Source organism: Centroberyx affinis, unplaced genomic scaffold, assembly GCF_046629955.1.
Source record: "Centroberyx affinis isolate AG114_WGS23_722 - 3 ecotype Tasmania unplaced genomic scaffold, CSIRO-AGI_Caff_v1 ptg000489l_1, whole genome shotgun sequence".
Lineage (NCBI taxonomy): Eukaryota > Metazoa > Chordata > Actinopteri > Beryciformes > Berycidae > Centroberyx > Centroberyx affinis.
Window position 1 is genome coordinate 179,196 of NW_027279143.1, and position 21,282 is coordinate 200,477.

General features: G+C 42.9%; 1 protein-coding gene across 1 annotated transcript in view; it reads left to right on the forward strand.

The window, feature by feature from the left end:
* The window catches only part of LOC139642518 (3',5'-cyclic-AMP phosphodiesterase 4D-like), a gene marked incomplete at its 3' end in the record, with an annotated part of 47,006 nt that extends 26,984 nt beyond the window's left edge, over positions 1–20,022 (forward strand). Inside the window, exon 2 of the mRNA XM_071517381.1 lies at positions 19,831–20,022. Within this exon, the coding sequence (XP_071373482.1) occupies positions 19,831–20,022 (192 nt within the window). The remainder of the gene's footprint in view (positions 1–19,830) is intronic.
* Positions 20,023–21,282: the final 1,260 nt, after the last annotated feature.

Genomic DNA, 21,282 nt, shown 5'->3' on the forward strand with positions numbered 1-21,282 from the left:
GAGCAGAACCAAACATTAGCGCCTGTCTTTCTTCAAACATCCACCCTCTTCCACCCCGGTGACGCAGATACAGACAGCGCTGTGAAGCCCTCTGTTATACTGCCAGCCACTGTGTGTGTGTGTGTGTGTGTGTGTGTGTGTGTGTGAGACAGAATGTATGTGTATGCCTTCACTCTGGATAAGAAGGGATAATGCCCTTGACCCTTGTTGTTTGAGGGCTTTTTCTTCTAACTCCAGATACAAGCAATTTTCCCCGTGTCGCGAAAAGTGTCAAAAATACATAGTAATGTTTATTTACAGCATTCCTTTATCAGATGTTACATCAGCACACTGTCCGACCTCAGGTGAAACACTTCAGCCTTCAGTCACAAGACTCCCTGTCTGATCACATGCTAATGTTTGCACATTATGTATTCACAAAAGATTAATGTTGTGAACACAGCACACACTGTACTGCATTGAGAGGGTTTCGAACAAATTGAAACTGTGTGTAGTCAAAGTATTCAGATTGTATTGAGGTTTGTCTTGTAGAGCTACAGTTTCTTTATCAATCCAGAAGAGCCCCGAGCCTGGATTCTGTTCCTACAGCATGGGTTCATCTTACAGCGGATTCTTCTAAAGCCAAACAGCTACCAGTTTAATTCGTTGTACTTGTGTGATTGGATTTAAACTTTGTTTCTGTTCCCGGTGCAGCTTCCAGAAAGCCAATAATATACAGCAGTAGGTCTGTTCATTTTGCGGTTAGGTGATTGGACTTTTTTTTTGTGCACCTATTCAGTGCAAGCCAGCAGTGCCGAGTTTTCCTTAAATGGCGGTTTTCCTGACTACCGCCGACACAGAACTTTTGTATTATATTAAAAGATTATATTAAAAGCTTAGAGTGCGCAGCCTTAGGGGGCTGGGAGTGTTTATACGCTGCCTGTGTTGTATGTTGCAACAGATATAAATATGAGGTTGAAAAATAAAACCACGCCATATGAAACTTTTTCACATGTACAATAAAGACACTTTCATATGTGGGTAATGGAGCAGTGGGGCTGGGATGCATTTTAGACTCCCTCTCCTCTAGAAAAAGGCCTGGTTCATATTAGAGGTGATACATATCAACCTTCTCCTTATTACCACACATCGTTTCTTAACTTTTCCCTTTTTTTTTCATTCTCACCTATTCTTAGCTCTCTGTTCCAACATTTATGAATTCCACGGGGATGAGATGGTGATATTGATTGATTTGCAAGTTTAATTGAACCTTGTTATATTGCAGCATGTGGGTTTGAAATTCAAGTCCATTTAAGGAGATGTCTTTGTGCGCAGGAGCTAGTTGGAGCAGTAGGCTGAGACGGGTCCGCTATACCCAATAAATTATGGTTTAATGTCACATCCTGAAATATACAAATTGTTAAAATGCAAGGACAAGACAACACCAAAGCATCTGTAATTCAGCCAAGAAGCCGCCAAGAAGCCACCATTCCCTGCTCCTGATATCTTTTGCCGCTCCACAGTAACTCAAAGAGGCATTTTCCCATACACATGGCTGGTCCTGATGAAATCTCAGATAGATCTTGTCTTCTGGTCCCAAATCCAGCGTTAGGCTTAATCTGGCTCTGGGAACGAAGCCTGTAGATTCTGGCTCCCGGCTCATTTTGCTGATGTCTTGTCAAATATTTCCTGTGTAAGTTTTCATATGAAGCACAGAGAAGGTCAAGCAGCTTAGGTTTCATATTTACTTTGCAAATTTCTGGTCTTCAAAAATACACTGCCACTGGCCATGAGTGACCTTGCATGCTAGCCCCTAAGCCTGTGTGTGAGTACATACGTATATGTGTATGCGCATATGTGTGTGTGTGTGTGTGTGTGTGTGTGTGTGTTTGTATGCGTGTGTGTTCTACAATAACCTGTGTCCCTGGAGCTACTTAATATCCTATCATACTCATCCTGTCATCAATCTCTATACCTATCGTAGAGGAGACATACCTGTGCGCACACACATACACACACAGACACACAAATCAGCGCATACACACACACGTACACACCATCTGGAAAGGATAATGGCACTATGCCCGGCGGAGGAATAATGGAGGAATGCTGTGTTGGTATCTGGACAGGATGCCGGTCATGTCACTGATTCTGTGTATCTGAAGGGAGGGAGGCATTTTCTGTGTGCGTGTATGTGTGTGTTTATATTTCCTCTCCCCAGTGGTGGGAAGGAGAGCAGGAAGGGGTTAAAATGGGTAAAACATTTAACGAAGGCAGGACCCATGCTGACTCTGACCCCGCCCCCTTTTCTCAGCTCTGACCTCACTCTGAAACTTGCTCCCTGTCTAGCGCGCGCACACACACACACACACACATATACACACACACTCAGACACTTGCTCAGTCACATGCCCACACACACGCTTGCTCACTTACGCACACGCTCGGTTGCTCACACACACACACACACACACACACACACACACACAGATCTACACACATTCTGTGGGGCGCTCGGACAAAAACGCACCGCACAGGACGGACTGGAGCATGGGAGCAACATTTCCCAGGGAAAGGAAAGGTTTCTGTTTGTTATGTGATTAAGGTGTAGCAGCTAAAGGGTAGAGGAGGAAGCAGAGAGAGTGAGAGAGAGAGAGAGAGAGAAGAAGAGCAACAGGGAAAGAGAGGGAGGGAGGAAGAGCAGGCAGACCGAAAGGGAGAGAGGGGGAAGAGGGCAGCAGTGGTGCGCCACATTTAGACCTGAAGCAAAGACGTACATGGGGGACTGATGAATGGAGCTGAGCTGAGAGTGATGAGAAGCTCTTTCTGCGGACTGCTAGACAGACAGACAGAGAGGGAGAGAGTCTGCAGCTCTCCACCTCACATCAGGAATCAATCCAGGTGCTTAAGAATACACTGCAATTACCTCCACATCTTCCAAGGGAAAGCTCATTTCCCCTTCAAGAAGAGATAGCATGGATCGCACTGCCATTGTCGTTTTGGCTCTGCGCCGGAGCCGGCGGTCCTAGAGCCGGTGTCCCACCGCTGTGAGAGGTAATGAGAACTCCTGGGAAGCTGCGGAGAGCCGGACAGCCCGACAGAGCGAGACGCACGGGGGAGCAGGCCGGGTTTCACAGGGATGACAGCGGCCACCAGTTGAGGGAGAACGAGGAGACGAAGAAGGGCAGAGGAGCGGCAGAGGAGACGAGGAGGAGGACGAGCAGAGAAGAGAGAGGAAGCTAGAAGAAAGATGAGCGTACCGACGAACTGCGGGTTCTATTACTCCGTGGAGCGGAGCATCACCGTGCGCAGCGGGAACATATGGGGATCGCCGTGCGCTGTCAACAGGCCCATTGACATCATACAGAGACGCAGGCGGTAATTAAGAGCAATCTCGTTTGCTTTCACTCACAGTCTATCTCGCTTTCTTTCGCTCCCTCTCACTGTCTCTTTTCATCTCTCTCTCTCACATACATACCAGCATGAGCTGTACAGATCAAATTTAGTGCATTGTGATATGAAGTTAAGGTTCTGTGGGTAAACAGTAATGATGTTGCTGAGATTAGTCCATATACAGTTTCCAAAATTCTTAGTTTTTAGTAGCTTTGATTTAAAGTATCTAGATTATAGCACAGTCAATACAGGTAACTTGTCAATGTCAATCTCTTGTGTCAGTATTAATGACAACAAAGTGGAGATGCTCCCATATACTGTATGGACTATATGTGATTTAAGTATTTCTGAGAAAATAATCTCTTCTCTGTTTTATCTGACTACAGATGACAGTGATATGTGTTATCAGTGGGGTATTTTCAGCCGTCCTATATCAACTACATTATTTACAAAAACATTCTTTTGCCCTTATCAGTTGTGTTTTGGTTCACATTTACATATCTCAAAATCTTTTTCCGTCATGTCTCCTCTTTTGTTAGATTAGGCATTGTTCCAGTGACGGCTTATTTTTGTTATTTTTGACAATACAAAAGACACAAAAGATCTATTCATTTTGAAGTCCTTTTGCAGCAAGAAACATGAGGCAACATGTGTGAAAATGTGTGAAAGTAATACCTTTTGGATAATTAAAATTTAATACTGCATCTGGGGAAAAAACAGTAGTCTAATAACTTGAAATTAATACTGAAATTCAAAATATTTTGTAAATGAATATTGATGCCAAAGCACCACACTGGCTAAAGACAAATTAATTGTCGTACTGTGTTATGTGCTAGTCCTCTGTAGAGCAGCCAGGACTTGACAGTGATGTGATGAGGCTGTATGTGCATTGGAGCTGTACTGTATTAAAAAGTGTCTGAGAGGTGGAAGTGCAGTGGATTGTATCTTCAGTCAACGTTTTGGCCTGCAAACCATTTTCAGCACAAGAAAGGTCAGCAGATAACTTGTATTATTCATAAAATTCAGAACAGAGGGAGGAAAAGGTTGGTTTTCCATTTGATACCTATGTATTTTTGAGAACTAAATTTCAATGGTGGACCCATTGGGAATTCATGAGACGTTTTCTTTATGCGGTGGATAATGTTTGTCCATTACATTAAATTTGGAGAGACGTCGATTTTGCATTAGGGCTGAACAATTCATCGAAATTTTATCGAAATTGCAATATGGCCTACTGCAATTTTCAAATCGCAGGAGGCGCAATATTTGTTAAAGGTGAAATGTGTGTCAAAATACCATTTTAAACTATAAGGGCACTCGGAGAGCACAGACCTCCGCCAAGGTTCGTGCTATTATTGCTTGTTCGTGAGTCGGATCCGGATCCGCTCCAAAATTTAATGGTTCTTCCTTGGCCCATGCTACACCCTTCCACGAAGTTTCGTGAAAATTGGGCCAGTAGTTTTTCCATAATCCTGCTAACAGACAAACGGCACCGAAAACATAACCTCCTTGGCAGAGGTAATTAAATATTGTGGTGCTGCAGAGATGTCCTGGCCTACACATCATATTCTACAGACTTAAGAAAACGCCTTTGTTTGGTGCAGATCCCCGCAAAAATCACACCGTAATCATTTTAATACATTTTTCAATGAAAATGAGAATAATGATATAAAATGTATCATTCCCTCTAATATTGCAAATCATATCGCAATTGCAATATCAGTCAAAATAATCGCAATTAGATATTTTTTCAAAATCGTTCAGCCCTATTTTGCATGGCGAGTGTAATTAATGGATTTATTTAATTTGGCTGTAATTGTGATCGCCTGCCAGTCTGTCACTTCTGTAAACAGCAGCTTCGGATCTTATCACTGCAGAACATTGGCAGAACCAGGTTCACGCACGCTCAGGCTCATAAAGTATACAGTACACACACGCACAAACACATAGATCACACACACAGATACTATGCAAATCATGTTTGTTCATTCCATAATCCACTGTCTCTCTCATGCACACATATCTGTGCAGCACATAGCTTTACTGTGGCGTCTGTACGGTTCCTCACACAAATATTCTCACAGGAAAAAGTCCACAGTAGGTTTGGTAGCTTCACACATAATCCTCAGTGCCAGTGGGGAGGTTATGAGGGAGGACTCTCTGAGATAAAGTCCTGTTTACATTATGGTCTTCTGTCCTCTTTCTCAGGCAGGATCCCTGTTTAGCAGATATAATGCAAAACATTTGTGAGTAAGGGGGAGTTTAGAGGGACAGGCATATCATTGTCCTTTCAGTTCTTCTCAAGGATTTTTTTTTTTTTGGCATTCCAAGAAATGCTAATCAACTTATGTTCTTCTGTATGGACTGTGTTGGTTTTCGAATGGAAATTTAGCCAAAAAAAAACATGCTCCTCTCTAGCCAGAATTTGGTGGATAATGCAGAAAGTGTGGACATATCAGACAACTAGAGCTGTCGCACCGCTGCTCAGGATACTTCCACCCGTGATTACAGTGTTTTATGCCTTTGTATACTCTTTGTACTGCTAAAATCTTTTTTTACCTTCACAACTTGGCCATAAACTGCATAGGACAGTCTAAAGAACAGCCCAAAAACACACCAGCCCCAGTTCAGGAAAGCTTTATCCCAGTTTAAAGAGCAGTGGTCTTGTTGATGAGGCTGGTTAACAGCAATAGGGAGGCAGGGAGGCAGTAGCTTTATTTGGGTCAAGGTATTGATCTTACCCAGGGTGCACCAGCGACGGTGATGGAAGATCCGACCAGCCGCTAGAGCCACAGACTCCACCACCATTTTATTCTCTGGAGGAAAAGAGGGGAGCCGAGAGGAGCGGAGTGCAGGGGGAACAGAGACGCGAGAGATTAACAGCCGTGTCCGCCTCCGTTTTGGGAATCTATTAATATCCCGTATTCAACAGGCAGACACTCCTTAAGTAAATGTTGTGTTTAGATGTTTATTAAATCATTAGAAAACAGCAAATGATAGACGGTGTGATTATATCGGAGGGTGTTATATCATGTTCAGACAATCTAATCCCTCTCGGCCGTGCAGAGTCGGGCCTGTGGGAAATAACTTAAGGCTACTGAAATGCGTCCTCCCTTTTTCTTGAGTATCTCTCCCCGGATTTTTTCCCCCTCGCTCTCTCACTCTCTCACTCTTCTTTCCTTCCTTCCTCACCCTTTCATTTTCACATCTCTCTGTGTGTCTCTCTCTCTCTCTCTCTACCTGCACACATAAAGTGGAGCTGGAGCTGGTTAATAAAGTGACATCCGGAGAGCCGATGTAGGGGCTCAGATGTGTGTGTGTGTGTGTGTATATACTGTATATACAGTATCCTCTGCATGGGTACATCCTCACACAGACATGAGAGAAGCTTATTAGGGGATGAGATGAACCTATAGGGGGAGGAAAGGTACAAATTACCAGCTTTTGACATCAGTCACCAAACCCTCCATGCCTGATTTAAAGCCAGAATATCTCAGCAAACTGCATAAGAAGTAGATAACAAAACCCCTTTCTCCCCACATGGATTTGCGGTGAGGGTATGCATGCTTTTACATGTCTGGGAGTTATGAGCAAGTACAACATGTACCATACAAATTGAGGTGTTGGATACATCTGCTCTCCATAAATACCACAATCTTTTTTTTTCCTTTTCTCTGGACGAGTGATGATATTTTATTTAGTTGATGGCGGTTGTTGGCTTCTTCCTTCAACTGTACCAGGGGCTTTAAAGGTAACACCTGTTTTTCCTAAAAGAGGACAGATAACGGGATTACCGCTAAATTTCCTGGGACAATCAGAGTTTATTGGTTTTGATGTTTTATCCCGTGTTCATTTAAACTACGTGAAACTTTGCTTTTTTCCCCATTTTAATCTTTAAATCTTTGATTAAGGTACAGTAATACATTTAAGAAAGGATCACAGAGGCAGACTGTATTTTCTCATGTCAAATTGAAAATGAAATGCTGGTTAATTAGCTACATTAGTTTTAGCCAGGTCGTTCCTCCGCTCTGCTCTCTAGTCCATTTATAGCCTGCTGTCTGTCCACAGACTATTGATCTAATTTGCCTCAACGCTGTCTGCAGAGGGCCAAGAATAAAATGAAGTGGCAATGACACGGAGCATTATGCAAGCTGTGTCAGCCAGGAAAGAAATGGAAAAATCCTAAAGAGCCTAAAGATTATTTCTAAATGAGCCATTGACAGCACATACAAGTCTGAGCTTTGTGGGGTGGCTCAGTGTTTGGGAGTGAGGGAGTGTGATTTATGCACAGAGTAATTTAATATGAATTAAGCGTCTTAGAGAGACGACATTTTTGGCAGATTGGATGTGAGTGAGGTAATTGAGGTTGAGCTTTAGAATTGCATTTCTTAGAAACCCAACACCCTCCTCCGTTCGCTTCAACCTGGAAAAAAAAGAGAGATCTTCATGTGCTTGATTTATCAAAATCTGCAAGTGTGAACGTTGGCCACGCTCAGATATTTAAGACGCCAAAACCTGTCCGGCAGGTTTTCTGTTTCTTCTTGTCAGAGATAAGTCTGTAGACATAAACTGTTATCGTTGAAATAGATACACACCGCTTGTGCCAGAGGTCAGTTATCCAAATTTGCCAAGTCAATGTACTCTCGATAAATGAGTCCAAGCCCTCAGTCTCAGTACATGAATCACCTCATTTGCAGAAATGATTAAGTCATCCCGTGCCACAGAGCATAACTCAAACTGCTCTTGGTGAAAGGGAGGTGTCGTCACGGCCAGGAGGCAGCTTGTCTAATAAATGTGTCTGAAAGCGTTTCCAAAGCATTTCTTAAATCAGCACTTGAGTGGCTTCTAATGGTGGTCGGGCCCACAGGGAGCATCATGCACCTTCATCTATCTACCTGACAGACAGAGGGAAGAGGTCCCACTGGTGTTGGGTTGCAGGCCTCACACACACACACACACACACACATACACACACACAGAAGCAAATGTGGACAAACGCAAAAGCCAGTGCAGACACACACAGGTACACTCATGTGGAATGTGGTTTTGGGCTCACATCACAACACACACACCCACACACCCACACACACACTCGTCTGTGGTGTTCTGTTGGGTCGTTTGTAACATTCACTCACCCGGAGTTAAGTCATGACTGAGTGGCTGCAGTGTTTTATGGAGTAGATGCTTTCCTAAACCCCAGCAACTTCACTGGCCAGTGAGGAGATTTCCAGACGTGAATATTTTTTTTTTTGCAGCATGACAGAGAAATTTTGGGATTCTGTGTGCCTTTTCTGTCTGTGTGTGTGTGCACGTGTGTGCGTGTGTGTGTGTGTGTGTGTTACGCTAAGTCATTGTGTCGAAAGGATAGTTAATGGGGTTTTTTTCATGTGATATCCAGAAGAGTATTTGGCCTGAGGGGAGTGTAAATTCAAACGGGAAGCGAGGCAAAACTTCGCCTCGCTTTGCTCGCAGGAGTTTGAGCGCTTGACTTGGAGCGTATGTTCACTTTACTCGCTTGAGTGTTGTGACGCCATGCAAGTGTGTTTGATGGCACCACTTGACACAACAGAAAGCAAGCCAATGTACAAAAAGTAGCAAAACTTTCTTAACAAAATTTCTCCTTTTTGTTTCTGTCTCTGTACTTGTCTCTGACGTACTGTAGCATACAAATCAGGAAAAAACACACAATGAGCTCTGTTTTGGAAAGAAACATACAGTTGCCTGGATTGCGTGAATGTGATTAGGGCTGCAACTAACGATTATTTTCATTGTAGATTAATCTGTCGATTATTTTCTCGATTAATCGATTAGTTGTTTGGTCTATATAATGTCAGAAAATGGTGAAAAATGTCGATCAGTGTTTCCCAAAGCCCAAGATGACGTCCTCAAATGTCATGTTTTGTCCACAACCCAAAGATATTCAGTTTACTGTCACAGAGGTGTAAAGAAACCAGAAAATATTCACATTTAAGAAGCTGGAATCAGAGAATTTTGACTTATTTTACTTAAATTAATTACTCAAACCGATTAATCGATTATCAAAATAGTTGGTGATTAATTTAATAGTTGACAACTAATCGATTAATCGTTGCAGCTCTAAATGTGATTAGCTTCCTCTTTACTGTGTCAAGTGAATTTCTTGTTCAAGTTAAAACAGTTTAACTCAAGTGAACGCCTCTTTGTCTCAATTTGCACCGCCTAGAGGGATGAGGTGTCCATTTCTGTCCGTTCGCCTCCTTCCATTGACTTTGCATGCATTTGTACCGCTTTTAAACTTTTTTTTCGCATTTAGCCTGCGCACAGAATCAGGTAAAACTTGAATCAATGGTTTGGTTGGTCAATACTAAATCAAAGTCATAGTAACCTTGATGTGTGTCAAACTTCATCTGCATTAGTCATAAAACAAAGGGTTTTTTTGGTTGTCTGTAGTTCCTACTCCCACACAGTGTCAGAGAAGCGTTTCTCCTCCCTCTGGCCTCATCTCACCTCAGGAACCCATACCATTATTCCCGTATGCTGATTGTATTGCAGAAATTTCACCTTCCCATGTTCTGAACTTTTCTCAACCCTTTCCTCCTCCTCTCCTCCCTTCCTCTCTTCACGTCTCTCTTCTCTTCTCACCTCCAGAAACACCAGTCATATTTCGTTCCCTCCTGCTCTTCTCTCACTTCACTGTTTTCTTTGTGCTGCTATATGATCCTGGAGGATAACAGAAACTACAGTCCTTGGTGTGTCTGTGTGTATACGTGGGTGTGAATGTACATGTATGTGTGCGTCCACACACACACACACACACACACACCCACACACCTCCACCATGGAAAGAGGGATGCGCCCCATTTGCACTGTTTGTAGGTAGAAGAGCTCAGGCTTATTAAAAGAGCCGCTACCAGCACTCCTAAGGTTTTTTCCTTTACACAATACACTAGTTGTACGTGGAGCGACTGCACGCCTTCAGCAGTATTGTGCTTACATACAAATTTCAGTTTTATTTATGCTTTCAGTGACACATTTATGTAGTCAGACCCTGTTTTTGGTCATTGCTACCCTTCTGTGCACTTCCCCAGCTTACATAATGGTCTACAGTGTAAAGAGCACAGCATGTACAGTATGTAGGATGTCCTTAGCCAACTGTCCGCACATTATTCATACAGTTTGTGTCGCAGTCTTGCCACCAGTCAGGCTAATTCAACAGCTCAGTCTTGGAGAAGACACAAAGCAGTAGTTGAACCTAAGGAATGAGGTTACAGTGGAGCCTTAGTTATCCAGATTTCATTTCAGATTTCTGAATCAATTGAATCCATCCACAGAACAGACACTATAAGCATTAAGTGCAACAATATAGTTTGTAACAAACTGGCTGCACTAAAATGCTACAGTTGATAAAGGAACATGCAACTAAAAGCAATTAAATTGCTGATTTGTTGGTGCAGAGCATTTCTGAAGTTTCTTATTTCAGATTGATTCAATTTTCGATTCCCAATACATTAAGCATGCTAAACATGGGGTTCAGAGGTCAGGGTCTGCGGCTGGTAGGGATTCAGTCTCTTGCTCAAGGACACTTCAGCAGGGTGGATGCTTTGCTGTCATGGGGGCTTGAGCTTGGGTTGAGGGACAGTCTCCCTAATCATGACACCACCCTGCTGCCCAAATCAATCAATAATGGAGGGAGGGGGGCTGTCCTAAGCAGCTGCTCCTCACTGTAAAGCTCAGCAGAGGACAGTGTGTGCTGCATGTCCTCACCGCAGGCATCACGCCGGCGTTGGTCTTGTTTTCCAAAGGAAAGATCTGAGGAAGAGGCTTGTGCTCCGAGACGGTGATTACGGCAATCAGAGAGGGAACACTGAGACACTCTGAGAATGCCGTGCGTGTATAATGATCATAGCACACACACGCACACAAACACACAGACACTAGTTTTCTCTTTTCTCTCTTTTTCTGTCTGTCTGTCTTTCTCGCTCTTGGCTATTCTGAGTTCATAGCAAGAGAGAGCAAACATACTGTTCTGGCCTATTCATCACTGTGGACTGTATACTTAACACTTGAGTAGAGTACTACAGTGTGTGTGTGTGTGTGTGTGTGTGTGTGTGTGTGTGTGTGTGTGTGTGTGTGTGTGTGTGTGTGTGTGTGTGGTGTGTGCGTGCGTGCGAGCATGTGTGCGCACCCATTTGTCCCTATGAAAAACAAATATAACCTGATATAACAAACATAACCTTTGTTGCCTTTGGAATCAAGCCATTTGTTTTCACTTTTTTTATAATGATAACAACTTTTATCTTATTTCCTGCCAAGTTATATTCCAAAAATAAATTCTTAAAAATTATTTATTGTTAAACAACCAACTATAATTCATCAAGGAAATCATAACTTTACCTTTTCCTATGGCAAACACTTCCCGTTTACAAATCCACAATCAAAAGAACACACACTGCAGTAGTTTCCACATCACTGGGCCTATACAGCACAAAGTTGCCCTATTATATGTTGCCCCATAATGCTGGTCAGTACTCACTTGATTATAAAAAGGTCAGTGAAGTGATGCTGTGTTCCTGCCTTTCTCTTGTGTCAGCTAACACTACACCGGCTCACATTCTTTTAAATACCATTTTCCACTGCCTGATTATGAACAATGGACATACAGTTATATACTGTAGTTATAATGTATGGCAATATTTTGAACTTTGACATGTTGTTGGATTGGCTCTGCATTCTGTTATGTTGGGTGTGAAAATGATACAGTGACTACAAGGTTAAATTTCAAACATTAATTTTTGTATTGCTGTTCTGAAATCACTGCAGCTAAATTATCTATCCTTAAATTCTCTATTTCTTTGTTAAACATGTTTTGGAGTATGTATGTGCAGAGCACAGTGTGCAGACTTTTGCTTGATGTTTATTAACAATAGGGATTAGGTGGTAACAGAGACAAGGGAACAGACCGCAGCTGAATCTAATGTTTCCCTACTGACTGCTGTTCATGCAGCCATGCAAGAGTTGGTCTAAAGCCATGATCATTTCCAATCCTTCTTCATACAATGCTCAATATATTAGTAGCAACTTGATAGAATGGTAGTAATCAGAGAAGAAAGACGTAACTAGCCTAGTAGAGACATAAAGTTCCTCAGTTGTCAGTGTTGCAGCTGTTTTGGATAGAAGATTCAGCCAAGACTCAGTGAGGGATTACAGCTCTCTAGGAGGTAGTAGGTATAGACTGGGGATAAGGCTATTCTGTAGTTTCATATATGAATACAAGCACATGCATCTGTGCGCACACATAAACACACCACCTCCACCCTCAAATAACTTGATGTCACAGGAAAGGAGAGGAAGGGCAAGACAAACAGACAGGGTGGTTCTCCCTCCCTGTGAGGGGCCGCAGCAACCAGAGAGGCTTTATCACACAGCAATCTGTTCTCACTGTTGTGTAAAACACTGACATTCATCAAAAAGTTGTTTGCCTTCTATTTTGTATTCACAATCTTTTCCAATAGTAGTTTTAAAAGCTGCCTTATAACTTGGCCAGATTTACCACGTAACTGATTTTCTGCATCCCTGGCCGACTTCCCTCTCTGTGTTGAGCTTCAGGGTGTGGACTCTCGGCTACTGTTGTGAACTTTGCGGTCTCTTTAGGCGAGACTGCAAATAACATGAAATCCTTCTTATAGCACCAGGACATCTTGAATGTGTCATGTGCAGATGCAGTGGTGTTGTGAACAATGTATTCCCTCATGCAGCTTAGATTGGAATGTTCAATTAAACCACAACATAAATACTTTGATATTTACACTTTTGTTGCCTTTATTTTGCAGTTTTCCATTTGCTTCTCACTACCAACCACTGACCCCAACTTACTTTTTCATTGTAATAGAATAATGAATAAATAAAAAAGTATTTCAAATTATCTAAAGAAATCTAATACTCTCAATCGCTAAATGAGATTCTATCTGCAGCACATGTAATACCTCTTTTCTCTCTTCCTTTAAATGTCTGTTGAATAAATGGCTGAGCCGGTCCTGCCAGTCTGCTCTGCTGTAACTAATTCTACGTCACTAATTCTACCTCTGGCTGTCTCACAGCAAAGGCCTGGGAATGATGAATGAAGGTTCAGATGACAGCTTGCCCTGGTTTACAGGCCTATCTCTCCTCTCTCTGTCTCTCTCTCTCTCTCTCTCTCTCTCTCTCTCTCTCTCTCTCTCTCTCTCTCTCCCCCCCCCCCCCCCCCCCCCTCCCTGTCTGTGCCCTGTAGAGCTCCTGTATTATAATGCTCCCCAGATGGGATTGACGTTGCCGTGACAGGCGGTGACGCAGGCGGGGTGTCAAGTATCAGGGCCACTGACAGGTTACCATCAATCACACTTCTTACCAGCCAGCCCCGCTTAAATAACAAACGGCGTAACACACCTCTCTCTTTCTTTTTTCTTAAAAGGCTTTCTGATGCCCAGGAATGTTGGCTATAGTTTGGGTTTTAAGGCTAGAGAAAGGAATCAGGTGTGTGTGTGTGTGTGTGAGTGCGTGTGTCTACTTCTGTGTGTGTGTGTGCATTTGAATGTAGCCCAGTGTGTGAATTTGTGGCCCAAAGTAGTTTTGTGAGACAAGTGAGCAGCCACATGCTAGAGATGGATCTATGTAACCATATCCAATCCCAAAGGAGTGGCATGTGTTTCAGCTTGCTTTTTGTCTATCGTATAACTCTCTCCACACATAGGGGAATCTTATAACATTTGATCTTACTCATATATATTGCTATTTTCAACAGTGGTGTATACAGGTTTGCCTGTTGCGATTTCACCAAAGCCCCAGTAGAGGGACTCTGTCACAAGAATTAATTTCAGTTCACCAGACAGCACCTACTATACATTTGCCATCACTCACCAACAAGTTTATCTAGTGTATCGGCAAACAACACCCGCCCACTCAACAGGATTATTGCTCAGTTCTGTTCTCTTTATTTTTGTCACTTGTGGCTGAGACTGGCAGGGAGGGAGGGAGGCAATGAGGGTGGCAGGGAAGGAGGGAAGGTGGGTGGGTGGGTGCGACTGGCTGGCATGTGAAAGACTGGAAGACAATGGAGTCCAGACGTCCAAACAGCCATGGTGGCTCTATGGGAGCTTCCTGTTCCGGCAACTTGCACGCTATAAGCCTGAACCCTGACCTTTGACCCTCTTGAAAACACAACATGCCACAGCTGACACATTCAGTATACGTTTTGTAGACTCTATGCTTATTCATTCCCACATACAATGGAGCTGTTCAGACAACAGTAGACGACTGTGGTTGTAGCAGGCACCTCCCAGGTGTGAATGTGTGAGCAGGATTAGTGTGAAGTAGGATGTGGCTGAAAAGTGTCCTTAGTAAACCTTACTTGGATTAGAAAAATAGAAAAAAACATACAATTGCCACCATTTACAGTGTGTGTGAAAACTATATAATTGAGATCAATTGATTATGAATTCAGTCAGTAGAGAAATAAACTGTTCTAATTGAGAAAGAATGTTCCATTATTTAATTCACATTAAAACATTTATTTGAATTGATTGATCACATAATCTTCAGTGATTACATACATTGAAGCTTTTATTCTCAACTCATACATGGATCAAAAGGAGATCATTGTGATTATTTGTGTGTGGTTATTTGTGTGTGTGCATGTGTGCGTGCGCATGCTGTAGTATTCAAGTGAAAGGTAAATAGTCCAGTGTGATGAATAAGTCAGAACTCTACGTTCACTCCCCTGCTTTGAACTCAGAACAGCTGAGAGAGAGAGAAAGAGAGAGAGAGAGTGGGAGGAGAAAACTGGAAGTGAAGTAGCAGTGAGGGAAAGACGTGGGCGATATTTTGATCTAATTTTAGCTTGGCATCTGCTTCAAATAGAAACCCCTCCATAAATATTCATGAATGGAGGGAAGAATCTGCTCCTGCGTGATGCAGAGGGAGACAGGGATGGAGAGAGAGAGAGGGGAGGGGGGGGACTGCGCTCCACCTGAAATCCTATTTTTAGCTGCATTGCCGCCTCTCTCGGTCTATTCCCCACGCATGGGGGAGGCTAAATTTAGCTGCATAGAGACAGAAGCGTGGCGCAGCAACGAAAATAGAAACGAGTTTATGGTCAGAGCACGCAGGAACAGCCAGGGGAGCAGCATCATTAGGGAGGACAGAAAGAGAGAGGGATAGAGAGATAGAAAAGAGGGGAGATGAAGAGACGGAGAGAGTCGAGCCCCAAGCATAGGCACAATTAGAAAGTGTACATCCAGTAACTGGGGACAGGCGATGCACTCTGCTTACCGTTCAGTTCTATACCCAATATAGGGTTCATATGGTAGCAAGTTGGACTACTGTGTAGCTCATTCTGGCATAATTACACACAAACACACACACACACACACACACACACACACACACACACAGGTATACATTTGTACATTTTTGGTCACACAGTGTACAGTGAAGAGCAAAAGGACCGAACGTACAACCTCTCTGCATTGAACACATCGAACCATCTGTACCGTCTGTCTCCCTAAAGTTTCATTCACTCTCTCTCTCTCTGTCTCTCTCTCTCTCTTTGCCCCATTTTACTTCAGTCTCTCTCTCTTCCCCTCTCCCACTACTTTCTCTCCTCTCGCTGGCTCCCCTCCTTGGCTATGTATAGCGCAGTCAGTGTGTCTGTATCTGTCACATGAATGGAGGAACGGGGGCTTCTGTTCAGCTGGTGTTACGTAATAGCCAGTAACACACCAACGTCTTTCCCTCATGCAGCATCCTAGGCAGAGACAGCAGAGAGAGAGGGGGGGGGGGGGTGTACTGGAGAAAGGGATGGAGATGGAATGAATGGGATGTTTACATGCTACAGTTGGTGCATGTATGCCTACTATTAGAGTATTGTAAATCAGCCCGTATTTTGCTGTGTGATCACATTTGGTATATTATGGGCATTGAGCCTATTGCCGGTTGGTTTACTTTTATCGATATATTGATTGAATTGTGAAATGATAGTATTCTGTTTTGTAGAGATAATACAATGAAATGATAGGTTGTGTAAATTTATAGACTTCACACTATTGCACAATGCATACAGTGGGGAAATGTGGGATGCAATTATTCAGTCACTCACCAGTTAACTGCAGTTATACCATGGTCTGGGTGAATACTTGATTCTGATTGGCTGCAGGGTGTCCATTAATTCCTGATAATGGACACCTACTAAGTAGTTCCAGTGAAACTGTCTGTTCACTGTTCTAAATTAATGCGCTGGCTACGTAGCATCAGCCTGTATCTAAAATGAGTAACCATAGCAACAAGGACGCAGTCAAAGCCTCCGTTTACTCCGTTCATTTCTTCGTGAAAATCTTGATATTGATTTGGGGACAATGACATGGCTGGATAGCTAGCTAGTCTTGTTGTTAAACATACTGTCAAATTATATTTACTGTTTGTCAACCGTACGCAATATTATTGACTTTGAATGTTGCTAGCATAACGTTAGCTTTCTGGCTCATAGCTGAGCCAAAGGGTTCTATGAGCTGAGCGGACCAGAAATATCTCCCGTTGCCAAGTCGTATCTAAGGTTCGTCCTATTTACTGGAGTAGTGAACAACGTTTCCAATGCATAAGAACCTTATGGGATGGTAATGATTGTTCCAGGTATTAGTCAAACCCTCAGGTGTTACCAGGGAAACTGAGTTATGGCTTGTGAAAAACCTTAGATTTTGATTACAAAACGCATTAAAATATAAATTAATGGTCTTAATTTTTTTTTCTTTGGCAAGTGACCATGGTATAAGCGGGATAATGCCCGACGAGGTGTCCATTATCAGGAATTAATGGACTCCGCGGAGGCTGTGCGGCGGACGGTTCTGGCCTCCCCGTCCATTAATTCCTGATAATGGACACCTTGTCGGGCATTATCCCTTACTTACTTTACTTTTGCGGCTCTAAATATTATCTGTTCCCTCATCTTGTATTACTCTCTCAGGGTAACATCTATTATTAGCTACTACAGCAGTCTGTCCTGGGACTTCTGACATACTCGTGACTTTAATAATATTTTGGTACTGTGTTATATTCTTCCCTTCGCATATCATCAACAGACATCTCCGGCTAGCTCTCTCGTATTCATAATTCCAGTTTTTGTTTGCCTTGGGTTTCTGGCTTTGGGTATTTTTGTATTTCAGCTTCCCCTGCTCTATTTATTTGAGAAAAGATCGAGTGCGTGACTTGGTATTTGCCCGTCCAAAATCCTCCACGTTTTGCTAATGCTTGTTTTGCTAAAGCGTGGATTTCTACTCTGGAGTTCCTCAGACTGTTTAGAAAAGGAGCCGTGTTGCCAAACTGAGCTGCAGGCTGACGGAGGCTCCCTGGGTTCGCATGTCAGCAGAGGGGCTGTGGGAAAATAGAGATGTGGATCAAGGCTGAAACGTGCCCAGACTGTGAAAAATGGCCTCTCCGTGCCTTTATTTGGTGTTTTTCTCTGTAGTCGGATCATATTTGATCAGGAGGAACTCCTACTCACCTGAACGTTGGGCTATTTTTAGACTCACACTCACATGACCCCACGTCAATACTCTGATGCTAATTTTATACCAGCAGTCCTTCTCCACACACACACACACAGGCATTTAGTCTTCTGTATGTGCACACACACATACACACACGCTCTCCTGCATGAGACTGGCCATACAGCGGATCATCAGCGTGACTGTTATTATTGTTGTAAAATTGTGTTGAATCCTATTTTTTCCGAATACAGAGGCTGGTCAGGTCAGTCTGTGTCTGTTCAGTTCAAGTTCCCCTCAAGTACCTACACACACACAGTGGCTGAAGTGGTGTGATTGTGGCTGAGCGGTGTTGTGGGAGTGTCTGTTGTCCTTCAGATCTTTAGAGGATGTTTTGTATTTCATCTGATTGGATGATACATTTGATGTGAATGGCTTTGTGGATGAGTTATCCCAATCACCAGCCCAGCTACAGCAAGGAGGCCGTTCAGAGGCAACCAGCTCTCACCACAGAATCTGGAGCCATTCAGTTTCTGTGGTTCTCACACTTCTGTCAGCGCAGTTTGTATCCACTCTTGTCGTTCTCAGGGTGACCCCCATTGTCAGACCAAATTCAAATCCTGTTGTCACCTCCTTAAATTAAATGCTCATTTTTAGCTCACTCTGTGGGTTATATTAGTGTGATAACTGCTTTCCCACATATTTCACATTGGAGTGTCCTTTTTGTCACCCTCCTAAATGAGTCATTTTTAGCTCTTATTGTGGTCTTTATCTATTTATAATGGCTGTGCCTCCGTCTAAATTACACTACTTCCTGTTTTATGGATAAACTGACAACGTTGCTGAAAAGCTGTTACATGAATGATGAATGCTTGTGATATTTTTAATTTTGGATTATTGTATGCATGTAGTTCCTATTCTCCCAGTCATTTTCAATGGAGTAGCCCCAGTCTGTACTCCAAAAGGATGATTAAAGTCTTGGTTCTAGCTTTCCAAGAGAGTTGCTCAACTTCACAAATACTGATTGGACTGGCTATAAGGATAACATATGTGGACTGTTAGACAGTTTTTGAATTTTTGTCCCCCACAATGAAATCTACAGACTCTGGATCAATTTGTTTGTTCATTCGTTGTGTCACACACTGCACACTTCATGCAACACTCATAGGATTTTGATGAAACTTGGGGGAATGATACTACTGCTTTCCTGCATTTTCAAAATTACACTAATTGGCCCAATAGGAAACTACAATTACAGGTCAAAATGTAAATTTTTAATAACCAGTTAGTCAAGTACATTTCAAATGATACAGACCGCTGAGTGGCAGCTCCTTCCTGTTCCAAACAATAGAAAACCACAAGGTGAAATATTTGTTACTGATTGGCCCAGAAGAGAACAACATGTTTATTGTTGCCTAGTATGTGATAACAGGCACATGCATGTTTGAGTGGACAACTGCCAGAGATACACTCAATTTACCGAGTGGTCAAGGCAGGTGCGTCATTTGTAGATTTGATATTCTAATGGGAAAATTATTACTACATTGATGAATGATGATTTAACAATGGCTGCTCCGAGCTGGCTGGCTGGCTGGCTGGATGGATGGATGGATGGATGGATGGATGGATGGATGGATGGTTGGTTAACTTCCTACAAGGCTTCTCTCAGGCCTTTTCCACTGGTCAGTGATTTCACTCTACTGGCAAGCTCAGCAAGTGTATAGCCCTCCTCTGTACCGTCAGTGCAGCTGAGTGGTGAATGTTATAATGCTTGTGTGGCATAAAAGGACAAACCTAGTGTTAAACTAACCCATAAAACATAGTTGTTGTCTGTCATCTAACCTTAATAAATTCTCTCTCTCTCTCTCTCTCTCTCTCTCTCTCTCTCTCTCTCTCTCTCTCTCTCTCTCTCTCTCTCTCTCTCTCTCTCTCTCTCTCTCCCTCCCTCCCTCCCTCTCTCTCTCTGTAGTTTTGATGTGGAGAATGGCTTGTCGGTGGGGCGCAGCCCCCTGGACCCGCAGGCCAGCCCTGGCTCTGGTCTGGTCATACAGGCCAACTTTCCCCACAGCCAGCGGCGGGAGTCCTTTCTCTACCGCTCCGACTCGGACTTTGACCTGTCGCCTAAGGCTCCTTCCAGAAACTCCTCCACTGCCAGCGACCTGTAAGTTCACTTCCATGTTCAGCTGTTCCATGAGTTGATACTGTTGGTATGGCACGTCATTGTGAACGGGAGTCCCTTTACTCTCAGAAAAAAAGGAGTATGGCATAACCGTAACTGCTGTCAATGAGATTGTGCCTTTTTGTCGAGAAGGTACACTCCCTGTGACAAAAGGTATAATGTTGTGCCTAGAAATTAATCCCTATCTAGAAAGTCCACACTATAGATGATATTTTTTGCTAATGTAACAAGGGTGATATGGTAGTGAACAAAAGGTATTTTCCTCAATTTATTTATGTGTTTTCCTCAATTTATTTATGGAAGGGTATGGCATTCTTAACTTACCCGCCTCAAATCAGTGCCTGCTCCATAGGTACTTTATTTATAGAGTATCCCTCTCTTGCAATATAGCGGGTCCTAACTATGCACTACATCTGTTCCACTCAGACTTGTATCTATAAAATGAAGAACACGTTTTGCACAACTTGAGAATAAATTCATATCCAAGTCAGGCTTTGTACAGCTTGAGAAATAAATCCTGCCAAAATCACCTTTTATTGCGTGGTGAAACCTCCTTAATACTCCCATGAAATGAAAATGTGACAGCTCACTGCACAGAGAAAAAAGCAAAAACAGCCAGGATCTCAACGTTGACAGAATGCATTAATGCAAAATGCGCTTTGTTTTGGGCCACATGCAAAATGAATGAGTTCAATCTTAAGACTGAACATATGGTAGTCCAACCTGTTGATGCTGCCTCTTCTGTCTGTCACCTTTCACCTCTAAGTGCTGCGTGAGACGTCTCAGCACCAAGACCTTGGTAATACAAGCTCTTGGATGCAAAGTGTAGTATTATCATGTCTTAAACCTTGGATACAAGTCTAAGGATATACAGTACAGACATGTTTGTTGTCTGTTCAATAGATACTTCTTTTTTCCTTCTGTCCAGTGGTGGTAGCCTGTCTTCCCTGTGCACAGAGGTTTCTGTATTGGAAGATTCATATGGTACATTGGTTTGAGAGTTGGCCCCCTTACAAACTGCAGCACACAGTTGTGGTCTCAACTTTAAATGCAAATTTGAAACTGGTCTTTTTGGCATTTTCCTTGGATTCCTAGAGAGAACTCTGAAGCCAGAGGAGCTCGCCATTTTCACTGGTGTTTTCTCTTTCCGTAGCTTTGTATTGACATAGTTCAGCCCAATTCTGCACAGTGAGTTTGCATGGATTCAACGGATATCCAAGAAAAACAGATTGCTAAGAAGAA